The 20,146-nt window shown below is 53.8% G+C and overlaps 2 protein-coding genes across 2 annotated transcripts; one reads left to right on the top strand and one right to left on the bottom strand.

The window, feature by feature from the left end:
- Positions 1-1,053: 1,053 nt before the first annotated feature.
- SNUPN (snurportin 1) lies at positions 1,054-9,787 on the bottom strand. The gene is made up of 8 exons (XM_071568408.1): positions 9,609-9,787; positions 9,329-9,485; positions 8,520-8,624; positions 8,313-8,409; positions 7,341-7,438; positions 6,982-7,059; positions 5,838-5,918; positions 1,054-2,138 (listed from the first exon to the last, which is right to left on the bottom strand). Exons 1-8 carry the CDS (start codon positions 9,767-9,769, stop codon positions 1,809-1,811), a joined length of 1,107 nt encoding a protein of 368 aa, XP_071424509.1. The 5' UTR covers positions 9,770-9,787; the 3' UTR covers positions 1,054-1,808.
- Positions 9,788-9,917: 130 nt separating this feature from the next.
- On the top strand, positions 9,918-15,145 carry SNX33 (sorting nexin 33). Its single transcript, XM_071568407.1, has 2 exons — positions 9,918-12,343; positions 14,282-15,145. Exons 1-2 carry the CDS (start codon positions 10,903-10,905, stop codon positions 14,533-14,535), a joined length of 1,695 nt encoding a protein of 564 aa, XP_071424508.1. The 5' UTR covers positions 9,918-10,902; the 3' UTR covers positions 14,536-15,145.
- The last annotated feature ends 5,001 nt before the right edge of the window (positions 15,146-20,146 follow it).

The raw sequence follows: 20,146 nt of genomic DNA, 5'->3' as shown, positions 1-20,146 counted from the left end.
TTTCTCCAGCCCAGCTCATTCTTTTAAAGTGGAAACTATGAGGCATCATCTGGAGCCGGCAGAAAGCTGCAGTTGCTTCCTCCATCCATCAGGGCACATAGCTTCTATATGGGTGTATTTCTTCTTCCCTAGGCCAAAGGACCTTGGAAGGCTGCTGGAGGGCAGTAAGACGAGTGTAGCTTTCTCTGCCCTAAGGGATGAAGAAATCTTCCATCCAGATGCCCACCTCTGGGTTTAACTGGCTGACAAAAGGAGAACTGTGCTGACAGGAGGTTGGATGCGGTCTCCTGCTCAGCACTCTCCCTGCAGATCTCTGCCAACCAGAGAGGCTGAAGGTGGGAACCTTTGAGGGATGAGGAGGATAATGCAGTCCAGGTGCCTGTTGTCTTCCCCCAAGCCAGCTGCTTCACATGCTAAAAAATAGTACTGAAATAATAAAATAAGCAGCTGTTTGCAAGAGGCAGCTCCAAAAACTGCAGAGCCAGGGTGCCACTTCCCTCCTGGGTAAGTCCCCCTCCTGCAGTCAGGACAGTTCCTGCTGCCGGCTGGTATGATCAATAGCGGCCGCACAGCCAGATGCTCACACAGAGCCCAAAAGCCTGGCACAGAACCAGCCTTTCTCCGGGAAAAAGCGGGGGCGTGAGGGCAGGATACAAGTGCCCCTACTATCTGCAGGTGGTCACCCCCACTCTCCTTATCTCCTCCAGGGACATTTCCCTAGAGAGCTGGGAGGAGAGTTCCCAGCTGTTGTTTCACCTCCCCCCTTTTAATCTCCCTCTGGAAACCAACCTGGGGACAGTGAGAACAATCATTTCATCCTTCTAATACCAGGCATAAGGAGCAGCTAGTGCTTAAAAAAAGTGGGATTGGGCTGGGATGAGACGGACAGGAAAAGGGACCAACGTAACTCAGTGTGCAGAGAATCAAACCCACTTAAGTGTTCCCTCTGCTCCAGTCAGTGCTGGAATTGATTTTTCAATCCCTATTTGGGAGGCACAGCACGCATCCACCCTTAGGTAGCAGGAAGACGCTCAAGAATTTGTCTTTCTGAGAAACCTTTTATTTGGCACGATCAATGGTAGCGTTTTTCAGAGTGAAGCCATTCCTTCCTCCCCCCATTGAGAAAAGCCTCAAGGAGAGAGAGGCTTCTGCTGCACTCATGGTGCACAAAGCCCTGCTCCAAGGCAGGTCCTGCTGCAATGCAAAGAAAATTTAGATTTTCCTAAGAACATGTGGGTGTGCAAAGTCCATCCTTTGGATTTACAGCAGCTCACTGCAAACTTTTTGCTAGTAAGAAGCAGACTGACCACAAAGCTTTCAATGTGAAGGCCTTGGAAAACAGCTGGATCAAAGGCTGAGAAGCCCAGATTTCTGGGGACAGGAAGATGGGGCTGCTGCTGGGGTCATGAGCAGCAGCTGCCCCTCAGAGGTCCGAGCTCTGTTCCTATGCTAGAGCTTTGCCAGGGCTTTAGCAGAAGCAGTGTCAGGAGCTGAAGTGTATTCCTGCAGCACATCCCAACGCAAGACTGCCTTAGCAAAGAACCAGACAATCCTATTAGGCTCACAGAAGCCTTGGCAACAACAGAACCAACCAACCAATAACAAAAAAAAAAAACAAACCCCCAAACCAAACCAACCAAACAACCAACCAAAAAACCCCAGTACCTGGGGCAAGATAGTCCACTGTCATGCCCTTGAAACAAAGCTATCCTATCATCATTACTTTGCTCCATCTCAGGAGCATGAGGGACAGTGAGAAGCAGGGAGCCTTTTCCCTGCTCTTATCCCAGCTGGCCTGTCCCAGAATCTTAACTTTCCATTTGGCCCACTGCTCCATCCTGGCCCTCTGGAGACTTTTCTGGCTGAGGGGTAGACAAGTGTTCCAGCTCATACTGTCCATTCCTAATGGCTGCCACGCTGCTCAGGTCACCCTTTTCCATGGCGAGCTTTTTACTCCTTTTGCTCTCGATGATCTGCTGGAGCTGCCGCCCGGCATAGTGTGGTTTGGCTGTGAGCGTGGTGGACGGCACGGTGAGCCCCAGGATTTCAGAGACCATGTAGGGCCGGAGCCAGCCCACCAGCGGGGTGCTGCCAGGGGTGTAGTGGGTTTGCCTGTGATAGAAGAGCAGCCCATCGACCTGTGAACAGGAGAGAGTGAATGAAAGGGCAGAGCTGAGACTCCCACAGGTGGATGACCAGACGCCAGATGATGGCTCTGTTCTCCGTTTGCAGGCCAAAACCAACAGCTGGATCATTTTTCCCCAAGCAGCGCAATAAATAGTGGAAGGAAAAGAAAAAAACCTGCAGAGTTCCTGCCATGAAAGATCAGCAACTCCCAGTTGGCTTTAAATTGTCAAAGGCAAACAATTTCAGGCCCCTGTTGGCACAGAGCAGCATCCTCTGGATGCTCTCATCCCACTCTGCAGAAAAGCCAGCAGGTTTCTGAATAAGGCAGCCCACTTTACTGGATTAGGGTTATTTTAAATAATTCATTTGGAAAGTAATTAGTCCAAGTACATGACGCCAAGGAGCCCCAATTCCTAACAGCTCTTTCAGCTGGCGTATGCCAATAAAATTCTTAATGTTTCCCAGGAGAGAACTTCTGCAACAATCAATGACAGTTAAGGGCACTCAGGACTTTGAAGGTTTAGGCTTAACTCTTGTGCTACTATTTCCACACTCTGCAGTGCCGCAGCTGTCTGACATTTTCCCCACTTTCCTGCCGTGCTCAGGGATTCTCATCCCCCCTCTTCCTGTGCTTCCCAGGGTGTGCTCTGCAAGGCTGGATATTGCTGTCAGGCTGATTAACGCTGAAGGTGGTGCTCCTCTTAGCTCAGCTTCACCAGCTCTTAAAAAGCCATTTGGCTATGAAGAAGAGAGGCTGAGTGTGCAGAAGAGAGAACAAAAGCCCATCTTGGGATGAATTTCTACCAGGCCTCTCTCCGAGCCTACAGCCCCCCAAACAGACACACAGGCTGAGTACAGAGCAGCATGTACCCATGTCTGCTCCACAGATCCTAACCTATAGCAGGAACGGTAAAGCTTCTGGCACTACTCTGTCCATAATTTTCAGTCACTGTTAATATCTTGCAAAATCATCCCAGAAAAGGGGGGATTCCTCAGCTAGGAGAACATAAAATCAGAACAGTAAACATCATAATGAGCTTATGTAACCCCTCTAGGTATCTGAAGTGCAAAGCTTTTTCCTCGCCCTGCTTCTTGGGAAGAGTCAGATTCTGCGGCACCCCAGCACATCCAGCCCATGCCTGTGGATGTGTGGCACTTGCAACAGGGACTCACAGGAATGTTTTGGTAAAGATCAGAGCCTGGAAATGCCTTCCAGACTGCTCCACATATCTTCCCCAAGCTGGAGAATTCAAAGAAGTACAGCCTGGTGAAGTTAGGTCATGTTCTCCCTTCCCATATTCCTTCCTGTTTATTTAATTTGTTGGCTGGGTCCCTACCCTGAGTCACTGCAGTGACAGCAGCCACATCAGAACAAGGGCTGACACTGTCCCTAAACAACAGAACCTGAGGAGAGGCTGGCCTGGCAGGGTTTCACATTCCACAGCCAGGCTTTCCAGATTTTAGATGCTTAACAGACCTTCCATTCCTTCACACTGGGGTTTCTCAGAGGCATTGGCTTCCCTGCTTTCATGGAAACCTGAGCGTGGTTTTACTCAGATCTGTGAGAAGGACAGCAGATCTCAAGATCTACTCCAAAAACCACTTGAAATTCAGAGCCAGTCAACTGGTCCAAAGTCCACTGAATTCAGGGGAATAAAATTCTGCTGAATAGAGCAGGTCAGGCCCTAACTCTGAGGTTACAGATTAACTCTGAAGACCCAAATCTGAACGCACTGACCACCTCTGCTGCCACCACACACATGAGATCCCTATCAGGATCATCAGATGCTGGGCCCAAGCCTAAGACCACCTCTGTTACCCTTCACTATCCATAGCCAGGATGTATTTTGCCTCCTGCAAAGTTTATTCTGTTCTGTGCCAGTGGTGGTGGAAGCTGTTTTGGGGCTCCCTCTTGTGGCACACCACAGCTCCCTTCATCCTGGAAGCAGCACCACGGTTCCAGTGGAATTATGGCTGCATTCAGTCAATTACACCAGATTTTGCTTCTTGGGGTTACACCCCAACATATCAGAAGACCTGAGGGGGCAAATCACAGCTGGATTACACATCTGGAGTCTGTTCAGCTCCATCTCCCACTCCAGAGTTTCGCAATGGCCTCTTGTAGCCCAAGTTTCCCGCTCTGACCGCAGTGAGGCAACACTTCTCAGCCTTTCCTCGTGGGATGAGATGCCTCAGGAAGGAATGAAACTTTTACTCAGGAAAGACAAGAATGACTGTTTCTACAGAGGCACTCAGAAATTTGTCATTCAGCAAGTCAGTTGCAGGAAAGCTGCAATGCCTCCCCCAGCCATGTTCAGAGTGGGGTCTGGCAAGACCAGCAAGGGGCTGGGACTTTCCAACTTGCTCTGATGACTGTCCTGGCTATGACAAGCAGAGTCAGCCCCCACAGACAAATTATTGTCCCTTAATTTAAACCTGCACTTGCATTAATGGCTACCTCTGGATGGGAAAGCACAAGAGACTGTGACGTCAATGTAGCTTTTGGCTTTCAGGGACAAGAAACCTCTGTGGAGGCCATTCTTGGTGTAGGCTGAGACTGGACACTCTCAGGAACTGCTGCAAACACTGAAGGAGCTTCTGGCTCCCAGATGTCACCAGGCCAGAATGCCACTGCCTCCTCCATCCTCTTCCCTTGCAGTGACTAGTCAGCCAGGGTGGGCAAAAGCAGCTGGAGCTGATTCCACAAGGGCCTGTGACTCACTGCTCACAACCACACGGAGGTGAGCCAGGGTGGCACATGGATTTGCCTGTCCTGCCCTTCCCCAAAGATCAGAACAGCACAACAGCTGTGTCAGGTGAGATTTAGGGTGGATATTAGGAAGAGATTCTGCCCTCAGAGAGTAGCTGGGCAATGTAACAGGCTCCCCAGAGAAGTGGTCATGGCCTTAAACTTGCCAGAGTTCAGGGAGCCTTTGGAAAATGCTTTCAGGCACAAGGGAGGATTGTTGGGGCTGTTCTGTGCAGGGCCAGGAGCTGGACTTTGACACTCCTAGTGAATCCCTTTCAACTCAGGATATTGTATGATTCTATGATTCTACTTCTAAAGCTGATGAAGCAAACACAGGTGTTCTGTTCAGCTATTTCTGTCACAGCCATCCTCCCCCAGCTCCAGTACAGCTCAGGCACCCAATTTGAATGCTCAAACCCCTCAGAAACCATTGGGGTCTTACCATCACCCCTCTCCTTCCTTCCTAGAAAACAGCCAACTGCCTTAGACATAGAAGATGGAAGCAGCCAGACTAAGGAACACGTACAAGCCCCTACAGAGCAGTGGGCAGTACCAACTTCAGCCCTAAAGAGGTCAGCTGTCCATCACACTGCTATGTGCACATGAGTTGTGCTGCTTCTGGAAGCAGCCTGAGTGTCCATATCAACACCCGAAAGGCTCTTTCAGACCCAGACAACTGCAGCAAGGGCAGCACAAACACATGGAATGCCATAGTTTAACTCTTGCTCATTTGTGTGGTTGGATGAGGCCTGTACCTGTTGACAAGGCAACAGATCAACCATGGGCATAAAGGCACCCACCCCACACACAGGGAAACAGCAGTGCAACACAGCAAGCTTCCTGCAGCCTCGGGAGAGCAGATTCCCAAGTGAAGAGGATGCATCTCTCTCCCAGCACTGGCAGAGGCACAGCAGGATTGTCTCTAAGGCTAAGGTCTAGGCCCCCACCTGAGTGTTCTCACCTCAAAGGGGAAGTCCGTAGCTAGCAGCTCACACAGGCTGTCCGAGGAGCAAGGGAAGTTCTGCAGTCCCACAAACTTGTACTGAAAGAGTAAGAGATGGTTAGAGAGCCAACTGTATGGCCTAAAGGTGAACAAGTCACTGAGTCCAGCACTAGTGTGGAAGGAGCTGAGAAGGAAAGATTCCCCCAGTGCAGGACCCAGTATGAAAGGAAAAAGGTGAGGAACAGCTCCCACATGCTCCTGATACATTTTTCCCAAGCACCTAAGACTGACAAGAAGGACTTTCCAGGAGAGCTAACCCTGCAATGCTCTTTTAACCAACACAGAAAATTATGACCTCCAGGCAGGATGCAAAGCAGACACCTGCTTCAGGCTGCTGGCTCAGCCAAGTCAATCTTTCCACCCAGGAAATGAAAGCTGAAACGACCCCCCCTTCATCAAGTAGCTATCTTCTGGATATTCCTGCAGTGAGACAGAACAGGATGTTCTCTGAACAGACACCTTCACTGCAGTCAGCCCCATTTATCACTGAGATGCTCAGCTAATTGGAGCTGCTCTGATTGGCTATGTCTGAGCAGAGAAATCTCTCATATCTGTACCCAAAAATCACATTCCAAGAAGTTGTGGGTTCTAGGTCTGACCTCCACATGGAAGTCTTCCAAGGAAGACCTTTTATCCTGGTTCAGCAGGTATTCTGAGTGGCAATCCACCATTCATCCCAACAACTTCAATGATCTGTTCAAACACAGGGGAGGCTTAAAGCTTTACAAACCCACAAAACTACAAGAATAAACCCCATTGTAGTCAGGCTGCCAAACACTGCCCTTGCAGAAACCACACTGGTTTTCCATTCCATTTCAAGGGAAAGCTAAAAGAAGCACTGAAGTTAGCTGATACCCTGCAGTGGGATCTCTCTCAGCACTTTGGACGGGGGAAAAAACCCATTGCATTCATTTATAATATTCAGTGGTGCCATTTACATTCTGACCACAGCATCCCATTTCATCAGATGTACACTTTGAAGCCTGATCCATGAGGAGAAAGAAAAAAAGGAAAAAAGCTTCCGCTTGTGAAAGAAACTGCTGAAGCCTGCTGAACAGGAGAGCTTACCCTTCAGTCTCCTCCTCAGTACAAAAGGACTTACCGGATTAATCCTGCTTGTCTCTCCCAGCCCTTTCTCCTCTTGGATCTTTGAGGAGAGCCAGAAGAATCTGAAGTCAGTCTGTGAAAGGACACAGAGAGTTAGTGACATCACCCATCAGCACCTGCCGAGTGTCTTAACTCCTCTGCATTCACCTAGCAGATTTACAAAATCGACTTCACCTACAGAACCAGCACCCCAAACCCTGCTACTCCCCTGCAAAACATGTACACAGTTATTCCAGCAACCAAAAAGCTGTAAAAATGCTGGTGCTTGGGAGGAATATCCACATTTTGCAGAGTGAGCTACAGTGCTGGAACACACCATCTCAGGGAACAACAGGGAGGGCAGGGATTCAGTACCTGGCAGTCATAAATAGGGTGTCCTCTCCAGCACATCACATCAAGGATATAGTAGGTCTGCTGGGCCTCACTGTAGATGCAGTCCAGGATGCTGTACACTGCACAAACAAACACAGAGAGGTGCAGACCTGCTCCAGACTCTGCCTAACCCAACTGGCAAACACGAGGTCAGAGCTCTCCAGCATTAATCCTGCCCTGATGTAAGGCTGTCAGGCACAGAGGGACCCCCTTCTGTTAACACAAACTGCGACCACAAAACCTTTGAGCATGAGGAGTCCTACAAGGCTACAAAGAGATCAGCCAGAGGCACAGCAAGCAAGGGCATGTTTCAGAAAACAGCATTTGCCAGACAATAAACCTCTTTTTTTCAGGGCCAAAAAAATGAACTCCAAGAGGCAATAAGGAAGATATCATGGTACACAGGTCTCTTTCAGACAGAGAGGATGTTGGGGTTTAAGACTGTCAGTCAACCAGACAGCTAATTAAAAGATGTGACAGGATGAGGGGCAATCATTTCAAACTAGAAAAGGACAGTTTCAGATTAGATGTGAGGAAGAAATTCTTTCCTGTGAGGATGGTGAGGCACTGGCAGATGTTGCCCAGAGAAGCTGTGGCTGCCCCATCCCTGGAAGTGTTTGAGGTGAGGTTGGATGGGGCTTGGAGCAACCTGGTCTAGTGGAGGGTGTCCCTGCCCATGGCAGCAGGCTGGTACAAGATGACCTTTAAGGTCCCTTCCAACCCAAACCAATCTGGGACTGTATGTGCTTATCTAGCATAGAGGTATTTGTCTAAATCTAATTATCTCCAGAGATAAAGAAACAGGCCTGAAGTTGACTACCCCCAGCATGAAGAAGGGCATAGCTCAGGCTCAGGGGAGCTGGAGGAACAGCACTGATCCTGTCAGCACACACACTGCCAGAGAGAAGCAGGCAGCTCCCTTTCCTCTATCCCAAATGTCTCCTCACAACGTACCTTTCTCGCTCATTGAGTTGTGCCGGTTCCCCCCTGGCAGCAGGGATGGGAACCTGTTGACACAGAAGCCACTCTTGGTGTAAGCTGCTGTTGTACCCTGTGAGAAAAGAGGAGACAAAAAACGCAGTCAAGCCAGTTTTATGTTGGCTGGAAATATAAAACAGGTCCTTTAGCAGTTGGAGAGATTCCACCTCTGCTACCACTTACTCTGGAGGCCACAATGAGCGCCCTTTTTCCCACAGGACACACCACCACAACCCACTCCTGCTCCAGATCCGAAGGTACATCCACCAGCCACTCTGACAACATCAGCTACAGAGAAACCAGGAATAAGAATCAGTTAGTAACAACTTTCCTGCAGTCATGAACAACAAATAACTCAAGAATAAAGCAAGGAGGTTTTGACTTGGCTTCAAGAATTACACTGGTTGCATAAGAGGCAGCTGGCACTGCTTGTCACCCCCAAAAGGGCTCATCTCTCTCTCTTATCAAACCCAACCCGACTAACACTTCAAATCTTTCTTTAACTTCCAAGCTGCTGACTGAGCTTCACACTACAGAACCAGGCTCACAGTCCTCGCTTGGGCACCTCACATCTTGGTCCCCACTCCAGTACTTTATTTTTGAAAACATGGAAGAGCTTAAGTGCTTCCAAAATACCAGGAGTAAAGAGACCATCCAGATAAACTGACCTCAAAGACTGCCCCAGTGGCTACGAGTCTTTTAGGACCAATACAGTACTCAGGCTGATAAAAGCCAGCTCAGTTTTCCTTTCCTCCATGGTGTCTTTTCCAACCTAATGATTCTAAAGCACATAGGCACCCCACCTCCACCTGTTCTCCATTTGAACTCAGCATGTTTTGGAGGCAAACTGAAGCATTTTCTCTCTGAGCACCAAGCCAGGCAGGACATATTCTTCTCAGAGCCATAACCTTAGCCTCAAACCACTCCATATCCCTCATCCTGGCCCTGCCTCACACCCACACCCTGCCATGGGGACACAGGGGGCTTCTCACCTGATTGGCGTAGCGCTTGGGCAGCTTTTTGCCAGTATCCACGTCCATCTCCTCTTCCTCCGCATCTTCCCGCTCGTTCTCCTCGTCCTCGCTCTCCACCCCTGCCCAGTCGTCCTCTGCCAGCCTCCTGGCATGGTTCACGTAGTCCAACCGTCTCCTGGAGGCGAGGAAACAACACAGCTGGGAGGCAGGTCCCGCACCGCACCCCACACTCAAACCGGGCCGCCTCCACACGCGGTCCCAGGCCGGCCTCACGCGGCCCACCCGCTCCCGCGCTCACTCTCTCTGGATGCGGAGGAGGCGCTGCCGGCGCTCGGCCTGCCCGGGGCCGCCGCGGGGTTTGTAGGCGGCCAGGCGGGGGTGCGGCGCGGCCGGGCTGAGCGCGCTGAGCGGTCCCCGCAGCCCCACGCCCGCCGCCAGCGCCCCGCTCAGCTCCTCCATGGCAACACCCGCGTCCCGATGCGCTTCCGCACGGGCCGGGGCGGCGCCCGCAGCGCCCCCGCGCGGCAGGAGGTCCGCGCCCCTCCGCGCTGCGCCCATCACCCTCCGTGCCTCGGTTTCCGCCCCCGCTCGGGGACTCGGGGAAGGGACGCTGCGGGCCGTGGCCGGGCACGGGTGAGGGGAGTATCCTGGAAGGGACGCAGGAGCAGCCAGTGCCACCGCGGGCGGGGATCCGTGCCTCCGGGACCGGCTGCCTGCAGAGGGCGGCGTGCGGCGGGCCGGGCCGGGCCGGGCCGGGCTGCTCCTCAGCGCGGAGCGGTCGGCGGAGCGGGGAGCGCCCGTGCCCCGGCGTCACGGGAAGGCTGCCGGCTGGCCCCGCCACCGCTCCGGGAACGGCACCGGCCCCCCACCATCGCCCCCACTGGCCCCGCCACCTCCGTCCTGCGTGAGGCTTACGGGTTTTAGGGAAAAACCAAACCCCACCACCAACTGCCGGGAAAGTCGGCCCGGAAAGGAAATCCCGGGATCACCGGGACGTTGGGCAAGGTTTGGGGTCGTTCCCGGCGATTTCCCAGCACCCACCGACAGGCAGCTGCTGGCAGGAGGAAATTTGGGGTGTTTTATACACAGACCCCCGAGAAAGGTCGCTTTGGATTTATTTGCTCGCTGGCAGCCAGAGGTTTTCCTCCCGGAAAGTGGAACCTCGGCATCGGCGTCCCAGCGAGATTAACCCTGCGTGGACATGGCAGAGCCGGGCTCTGGGGCCCGCCGCGGTGCGCACCCCGGAGGAGCCAGGGAAACGCCGCTCGCCTGACCAGGAACCTTGTTTTTTATGCAGGAAATGTCATTTTTAACCGGGGAATGTTGTTTTTAACTGGAGAATGTTGTTTTTAACTGGAGTGCCGGGATCGGGGGGGTCACTTGGGCGTACGGAACTTGGCGTCACCTCGTAAGGGATTTCTTCTTCACCGTTTTTTTTTTCTTTCTCTGGGAAACCGGCCAAGCCATTTCCCACAGCGCGTGGTGGTGATTCTGTAGGCTGGCGAGCCTGCGGTATTGCCTGGGGAGGTTTGTTTTGGCTGAGGGGTTTGCGTTCCGCTGTCCCCCCTCTTCTTCCCGACGCGGGACCAGCCATGGCGTTGAAAGCCAGAGCTCTTTATAACTTCCAGAGTGAAAACAAAGAGGAGATCAGCATCCAGGAGAACGAGGAACTCGTCATCTTCAGCGAGAACTCCCTGGACGGGTGGTTACAGGGCCAAAACAGCCGCGGGGAGACCGGCCTCTTCCCTGCTTCCTATGTAGAGATCCTCCGCTCCAGGTCGGGCTCCAACTACACGGACTACTCCAGCAGCCCGGCTGGCTCCCCCGGGCACGACTCCTCTTTCTACTCAGCATCCCTCAATCCAGGCATCTCCTACCAGGGCAGTTTTGAGGATGACGATGATGATGATTGGGATGACTGGGATGATGCGTGCACAGTGGTGGAGGAACCCCGAAGTGCCCCGGGCACCAACGGGCACCCCTCACCCAGCCTGCAGTACCCAGCGGCCTACAGCCACCACCAGCATGCTGGTTACCGGCCGAAGCCAGCGCTGGAGAGGCAGGACAGCATGAGCTCCTCCAAGAGGGGCAGTGTGGTGGGGAGGAACCTCAACCGCTTCTCCTGCTTTGTCCGCTCTGGTGTGGAAGCCTTCATCTTGGGTGATGTGCCCCTGATGTCCAAGATCACCGAGACATACTGCATTGAGATGGGCTCCAGAGGTCCCCAGTGGAGGGTGAACCCCCACCCCTTCATCTGCTCCGTGGAGGACCCCACCAAGCAAACCAAGTTCAAGGGCATCAAGAGCTACATCTCCTACAAGCTGACCCCCAGCAACATCAACTCACCTGTGTACCGGCGGTACAAGCACTTTGACTGGCTCTACAACCGCCTCCTGCACAAGTTCACAGTGATCTCAGTGCCCCACCTGCCTGAGAAACAGGCCACTGGCCGTTTTGAGGAGGACTTCATCGAGAAGCGCAAGCGGCGGCTAATCCTCTGGATGGACCACATGACCAGCCACCCCGTCCTCTCCCAGTATGAGGGCTTCCAGCACTTCCTCTCCTGCCGTGACGAGAAGCAGTGGAAGCTGGGCAAACGCCGGGCAGAAAAGGATGAGATGGTGGGTGCCAGCTTTCTCCTCACCATCCAGATTCCCACAGAGCACCAGGACCTGCAGGACGTGGAGGACCGTGTGGATGCCTTCAAGGCCTTCAGCAAGAAGATGGATGACAGCGTCTTGCAGCTGACCAACGTGGCCTCGGAGCTTGTGCGCAAGCACGTGGGGGGCTTCCGGAAGGAGTTCCAGAAGCTGGGCAATGCCTTCCAAGCCATCAGCCACTCCTTCCACATGGACCCTCCTTACAGCTTGGATGCCCTCAACAACGCCATCTCCCACACAGGCAAGACATACGAGACTGTGGGGGAGATGTTCGCTGAGCAGCCCAAGAATGACCTGTTCCTCATGCTGGACATGCTCTCCTTGTACCAAGGGCTTCTCTCCAACTTCCCAGACATCATCCACCTCCAGAAAGGTAAGGAGGCCTTCTTCTCTCTGGGAACAACATGGGGAGTGGTGTGGGAATGCAATGAGGCAATCTTCTGTTGGGCCATGAAGGGGATTGGGAATGAGGATGGGAATGAGGATGGGAACCGTTGCCTATGGCTCTTAGGGAAACCGTGCGGTCCCTGCTGTCACAGCCCTCCTCCAGGCACCCCAGCCTGGGAGAGGCTTCTAGGCTGTTGAGTCCAGGGTCTGCCCCAGTGATGCTGTGGGCTCCATAAGTGCTGCTGGTGCTTCTTTCTGGGGGGATCACCATGGGTGTCATTCCCTGCAGACTGTTAGCAGGAGCCAGCACCACTGCTGGTGGCTCTGTGGTGACCTGCCTAGTACCTCTTGAGCATCCCCACCCACTACCCCTTGTCCCTCCTCATCCTCCCTCCCTGCTGAGGCAGCGGATGAGTGGCCAACAGGGATGTTGGAGCTTTTTCCATCAGGGCTGGGACATAGCTGGACATGGCCTTGGGTCGGTCAGAGGGCAGAAGGGGCTGTGCAGGGCAGTGGGATGGGGACGTGTCCCTGGGAGGGACACACTAAACCTTTTGGGGACAGCCAGGGTCACACTTTTCAGGAGTATATCCCTGAACCTCTGAGGAGGAGTGGGTTAGCACCCCTGGGCTGTCAGAGCTCCCTGCATCCCATTTGTCCTGATTCCCTGGAGCTGGTGGGGTCAGAGGGGGTGAGAAGTGTCTGCTCTGCTCTTCGTGGGGTGTGCGGCAGGCAGGGAGGACTTGGTGTCCCTTTGCACCCAGGCTGACGCAGCTGGGTGTGGGAGCAGGGCCGAAGTCCACGCAGTCCACACGCTCCTCCCAGCCCAGCTGCCCACAGCAGGGAGGGGACACCCACACTCGCATCGCCGGATTTAGGGGGACAGGTTTTCCCAGGGCCAAGCCAGGGCTGCCTGTGTCTAAGCATCTGGGGATATCTGTGCATCACTGCATGTCCCTGGGGGAGGCTGGGAATGGAAATGGAGCAGGGAGGATACAATCCTGCCCCAGCAGCTTCTTTACCTTTCCTCTCAGTGTTGTTTACCCATGGAGAGGGGCTGAATCCTGTCCGGAAGCAAGGCCGCGTGGGCAGAGCGGAAGGCAGGATTTGGCCTCCAACCTTTGCTTCTTCCTCCTCCTCCTCCTCCTCCTCCTCTCTGATGGGAGCAGGGCTGGTGCAGTAGGAGCATCATAACCCCAGGTCTGGTGCTCCCGGCAAGGAGCAGGGAGAAAGGAAAAAAGCCCAGTGAGAGCCAGATCTTGTTTTTGGTTTTTTAGCCTCTGTGCTAATTAGGGGGAGGAATGCAGGGCTGGAGCCAGACAGGATTCTTTCAAAACTGAGCTGTAAAAAAACATGGAGAGGGAAAAAGTGGGGTCAGAGCATCAGCTGCCTATGGGAGAGGGAAGTGGTTTCCCTGTTGAGCTCCAGACAGCACTACCTGCCCTTCTCCTATCCTGGTTCACTGCCTCCTGGTCTGGGGTCTCCCAGAGCTGCTCCTAAGCCCCATTCATGGGATACTGTGGAATATTTGGAGGGCAGGCTTGGCTGTGCTAACACTGCCTGATGTTTTTACCTTTGCACTCAAAGCCTGAGTTGCAGCCCTCCAGGAGTCCAGACCCCAAAACCAGCTAAACATGAGGCTGTGTGCCAGAGCTGGGATGGAAAAGGAGCTGGGGAGGCCAGAATGCAGAGGGAAAAGGCTCCTGGTTCTTCCCTGCCTGGAGGAGAGTGATGGGTTTGCTGGGCACAGGGAGATGCACGTACATCCCTCCTTTACCCATGTGGGACAGCTCTGTGCCTCTGCTTTGGGTTCAGGCTGGTGCCCTAGCATGGAGGGCAATGAGACTAACCAGGGAGGCCAGGGAAGGGGGCTGGAGGGTTGCACAGATCCACCAGCCTCTCACCCTGCTCCCTGCCTTGCCAGGAGCCTTTGCAAAGGTGAAGGAGAGCCAGCGGATGAGCGACGAGGGCAGGATGGACCAGGAGGAGGCTGACGGGATCCGCAAGCGCTGCCGCGTGGTGGGCTTTGCCCTGCAGGCTGAGATGAACCACTTCCATGAGCGACGCGTGGCTGACTTCAAGAGGATGATGCAGTCCTACCTAAGGCAGCAGATCGTCTTCTACCAGCGCGTCAGCCAGCAGCTGGAGAAGACGCTGCGCATGTATGACAACCTGTAATGCCTCCGCTTCCTCTGCCCACAGCCTTCCATGCCTCCTCTGTCTGTGACGGGCTGAGAACTAACAGGAACTCATCATGCTAGAGACCAAATAACTTTGGGCTTTCCTTCCCCTTCTCAGGCCTGTGGAGAGGGGCTCACCCATGGGTTGGCCATGCCACCTCTTTCCCTTGGGACCTCCCACCCTGCCATGGGTCTGGTGGGGGCATGGGAGGCTCACAGGAGGGACAGATGTGGAGGTAACAGTGCTGGTGTCTCTGCCCAGTGATTTTTAGCTTTCTGCACTCTCCTGGAGCAGAGGCAGGTGCATCCCAACCTGCTGGGAGAAGAAATCCAAGCGGTCAACATTTTGCACACTACAAGCTTTTCTGATGGGAAAAAGAGAAGAAAACAGATCTTTATTTGGAAGAGATTTTTTGTTTGTCATGAGATATTTTCAATATTTTCCATTTTTCTGCAGCATTTTTACAGATGATTTTTTAACTAGATGCACAAAGGCAAAGGTAAATCTCTTTCTTGAGCATGGCTGCTGATGGAAAAGGGAGAAAAAAAGAAAAAAAGGGAAAAGAAATTCCACAGCCTTTTCAATAAACTTGTTGGTAGAAAAAACACCCACCTGCTTCCCAGAGATGTCTGTGGAAAACAGAGCTGCTCCAGGATCTTGGGGAAAGCTCTGCATTCAAACATCCCATGGCTTCCAGCCAGCTTAACATCCCTCTGCTGTGGGGTGAATGACCACCCTCCTGCTCTCCAAGCAACCCACCAAGGGGCAAATCCCACCCTGCTTTGCTCTGCCCAGAGTCTTGGGGCAGCGTGCAGCTGCCTGGGAAGCAGTGGGGCTGGCACGGGAGCCTTGTTTTTGAAGGGAAATGTCTGGGATAAATCACAGCAAGGAGAGTTAGGGCCGCCCTGGCCTGGCTCCAGGGATAAAATTAGCCCCAGCATGCTGGCCAGCAGGGTATTGTTAAACTAACAGCGACACTGGGAATGCAGTGGACTGCACTCCATCCTCCCGGAGCCCTCCCCAGCCCCAGTCTGCAGGGACGAGCACACTGAAGTACAGCCGGCGGTGGTGCGTGTCCTCCCTCCTGCATCTGGCAGCCAGGGCAGTCCCCTTTCCATGGCCCCATCCCACACCGGTCCCATCCTACCCCAGCCTCATCCCACCCTGGTTCCATCCTACCCCACTCTCATCATACTCTGCCACCATCTCACCCCAACCCCATCCTGCCAAAGCTCCGTCCTACCCTGGCCCCATTCTACTCCAGTCCCATCCTAGCCAGACTGCATCCTTCCATGGCACTATCCCACACCATTCCTGTCCCATCCCAGCCCCATACCACTCTGGCCCCATCCTATCCCAACCCCATCCTACTGCAGCTTCATCCTACCTTGGCCCCACCCCACCCTGGTCCCATCCTACCCCAGCCCTATCCCATCCCAGCCTCATCCTGCCCTGGCTACATCCTTTCCTGGCACCATCCCACCCCATTCCCCACCCATCCCACCTTGGGCCTGTCCAACCCCAGCAGCCATGGAAATGGTGTCTGACCCTTGTGCTAATCCCACTGGAGTGACTGTTCTCTGACCCTGCTGGTCAGGCTCTGGATGACCGTGATGGCCTTGGCCCTGTGTTGAGGCCAGACACTGTGAGACAGCGTGTCCCTTCCCCCAGCACCACTCCCTTGGGAGCACAATGGGCACTGGGATTGAGCCTGCCACTGCTGTCCCTGGGCAGGCAGCCAGCCTCTGGCACTGCAAGCAGCCTCTGGAGCTATGTCAGCATCCCAGCTTCCCTAGACCCATCTGGGCAAGGGGATCCTCTGCCAGGGATCCTCCATGGCAGCACAGTCCCTGAAATGTCCTGAAGACAGGGTATGCAGCTGGAGTTGAGAGATGTCCCAGTGCCCCAGGAGATCATCCTCCGCTCTAGTGTCCTGGCATGGGGATGGAGATGGGGATGGGAGAGGGTCCTTGCAGGCTGCATGCATCCCCTTGGAAGGCTGTGCCTGAGTTTTCCCAAGGGTGGATCTGTGCTCTCTGTGGTCCTTCACCACCCACAAAGGTCTCCCTGCCCCACCAGCCATCCTTCTCTGCCATCCTCATGTCTGGACCATGCTCCCAGGGCACAGTAAACCTATTTGCTGGGAGAATCTGTATCCCCTATTAATATTTCTGCCTTTTCCCTCTGCCACTTGGAAGCAGGGCCCTCCATGCCCATGGGCAGGCATTTTGTGGTCTGGCCAGATGGGGGACTCGAGCCTCCTGCTTTTCCCCACATCTCCAGCAGCATCCTCCAAAAGTGCCAAGGTTTGCAGGATGGAACCAGTTCCAAGCATTCCAGTGGCTGTCACACTGCTCCTACTGATGGATGGGCACCCAGGGTGCATGGTGACAGTGGAGGTGGGGTCTAGGAGTGCACACAGTGTTCCACATGCCTCAATGGTGTCAGTCACTGCCTTTATCATTTGTGACAAGGCTGATCCCTCCTCCCACAAGAGAAAAAAGAAACAGAAAAGCACAGGGCTGAGAAGAAATACCATGAACACAGAGCAGATTCACTTCCTCCTCCCACTTCCCAAGGCTGCTCCTGCATTGGAAAGCCACGGCCAAGGCATTGTGAGACTCCCACCAGCATGACAGCATGTTTGGGAAGCAGCAGCAGTAGTGGTGGCTGCAGCATCCACCCTGGGGAGCACTGCAGCCAGCACCAGAGAGCCCATCAGTGCCTCTGTGCCTATGGGTGGCTTCCAGGAGCTCTTGTCTTGCTTCTCCTTGGGCCTCTCACCCACCATGGAAAGAAAATCTGGCATCCTTGATTGAGCTCTAGCGGGGGAGCATGTAGGGACAACCTGCATCCAATCCCTGTCCATGAATCCTGAGACCAACAAGATGTTCCAGAGTGGGAGGATCCATCTTGGGTGCAGGATCAGCTGGAGTCCTGTGGGGACCAGCCAAGTGGCTGGAAGATAAAGGATGCGGATGTTGGCACAAGCAGAGTGCTGATCAGACGCTTGTGAGCCACATGGACACACCCATCAGTGCTCAATAATTCAGGATCAGCCACCAAAAAGGCGCTCCTCCCATGGCAAAGGGAAGTGCAGCTCTTTGTGGAGTAGCTGGGCAGGATTGGGCTTGCCTTGCATGCCATGCTGTTGGCACATGTTGGCAAGCACGTTGGAAAGACACGGCTGCCAATGGGGAGCAGGGAGCAATCCTGGTGGAGTGGGGAGAAGTCCGCCTGCCTTTTGGGCCTGGCAACAGCCCTGGGGATGGAGCTGAGTAGGATTTCACTGCTATCCCCACTGTGTCAGGAGGTGGATGAGTGTGTGCCCATGTAGAGGAGCAATTCCAGGTGGATGCAGGCATGGGGCGGCAATGGATCAGGCAGAGGGAGACAACTCAGCCTGCCAGCTCCAATCTTTTCACTGCTGTGCTTCTCAAATATTTCCAAAGCATGATCCTTAGTTCCTCTAGGCAATGATACGAGCACCAGCTGGTTCTCTTGGCTGTGGCTTAAATGCTACCTCCTGCTCCCAGATCAGGGCAATTATCGGGGATCAGTAGAGACTGTGCTAAGGAATGAGCTGGGAACCACCTTTAATTGGGGTGTGCCAGCCTTCCTTGTTCCCCTGCTGCTGGTTTCCCCTCCAAGCCATAGCCAGTGTGATGCTCAGGTCAGACTCTGTTCTAGCTCTCCATGCCAGCCTGAATTCCCTCTCTCCAGTTCCAGGGAGCATTGAGCTTGGGGAGTAGGTCCTGTGCTACCAGGGAGCTGTGATTCTCAGTGTGTTATTTGTGCAGTAAGGGTGGAGAGCCCAGGCTCAGGGATGTGGTTATCCCTCTGTCATTGTCTATCTGCCTTGGAGTTGCTGGGTGTGGAAACAGAGGTCAGGCTCTATTTATCTGAAATTTAAATTGCAGCTAGGCCAAGGAAACATGGTAGGCAGCAGCTGCAATGGGGAATGCTTTCTGGTGTTCAGATCTTCACCACTCCATACTTTCCCTAGGACCTTTGAATCTCCTCTGGCCTGGTAGCTCAAATCCATGTGCAGAGTGGTGGGAAGGATGCCAGATTCCTGGGGACAGCATTGTCCCTGTGTGGGTTTGTTTCAGGTATGACATGCCATCTCTTTCCCCAGGCTCCATCCCATCCTGTCAGGCTTGCTGCCAGATGAGCCTGTTCTGCAGGCTGTGGGCATGACTGGATTGAATCAGGCATGCACGTAGCAGGGAGGGAGGGCTCCTGGCATCCTGGGGTACTGAGCTTGGCTTGGAGCTGAGCGGAGGTGCTGAGCCTCAATCACACGATGCAGCTGCCAGGCTGAGGCCTGGGTCTCAGTTTTGAATGTAGGGCAGCTCTTAGAAGGACCTGACACCCCCTGCTTCACCTGTCTTGGGAGGAATAGGTGTCCTCTGGCCCTCCAAGGAGACTGCTCCTCCCTCATTGCTTGCCATCAAAGAGTGTGACCCATGCCCCCTGAAGGGACCCTGGTATGCTCCTCTGGGCTCGTGGTGAAGTCTGGAGCATCTCCTGGGGCTGGTGAGAGCTGCCAGGGAGGTTTTGGGATTGGGACAGGGAGGCAGGAGCCCTGGGACTACGCCTCCCCAAAACAGAGTGGGGCTGCCTGCCTGAGCTCAGGGGGTTCATGTTGTCACTGTGCTCCTGTTCCCAGGAGTAGAGCGGACAATGTTGTTCCAAAAGTCCTGCAGCTGTGATGGTCCACAGCAGTGAGGGATTTTGGAGGCTGAGGATATGATGCTTCCATGGGTAGCAGTCTCCTGTGCTGGTCTGAACCCCCGGCTGTGAATAAAGTCCCTCATTTGTTGAACTGCATTTGCATGGCTGAAGCTTGCAGGAGGATTTCTAAGCCAAAGGATCCTACCTGCCTTGGACAGATTCTTTGTTTGCATTTGAATAGTTGCCTGGAAACTGGTTCATGTCACCTGAGCTCTGACAGCCTCCCCTCCCGCTCTGTCCATCCCTACCTGTGAACCTTAGTGCCTCCAGCTCCTGCTGAAACCTGACCTGGGATTATGGTGCTGGTGTTATTTACCTAGGAAAGGTGTTGGATACAGCCTGCCACAGGTGAGATGGCTGTGGGATTATGGTTCCCCTCCCTCTTCCAACATGCTCTCTGAGGACTCAGGGGACAGGCTGGGTGAGCTGGGGTTGTTAAACCTGGAGAAGAGAAGGCTCTGGGGAGACCTTAGAACCCCTTCCAGTACCTAAAGGGGCTCCAAGAGGTGAGGCCCTGGTGCAGGTTGCCCAGAGAAGCTGTGGCTGCCCCATCCCTGGAAGTGTTCAAGGCCAAGTCAGATGGGGCATGGAGCAACCTGTGCTAGTGGAAGGTGTCCCTGCCTTTGGCAGCAGGGTAGAACAAGATGACCTTTAAGGTCCCTTCCAACCCAAACCATACCATGATCTTCCCTAAACCTCTGCAAACCTTACAGCCAGCTAAGCACAGAAGGGTGCCAAAGGGCCTGGCCAGGAAACTTTTATGCTTCTTTGGGCTATGTTTTGTCTGTTTCTTGTCCAAGTAGGAGTCCACCTGGACCCTCAGCCTTTCCCCAGGTGGGTGGATGGCCGTGGGCAGCACTGAGGATGTGTC

This window comes from Pithys albifrons, chromosome 13 (assembly GCF_047495875.1).
Source record: "Pithys albifrons albifrons isolate INPA30051 chromosome 13, PitAlb_v1, whole genome shotgun sequence".
NCBI lineage: Eukaryota > Metazoa > Chordata > Aves > Passeriformes > Thamnophilidae > Pithys > Pithys albifrons.
The sequence above is the reverse complement of the archived record's forward strand: the minus strand, read 5'-3'. Positions and strand labels throughout refer to the sequence as shown.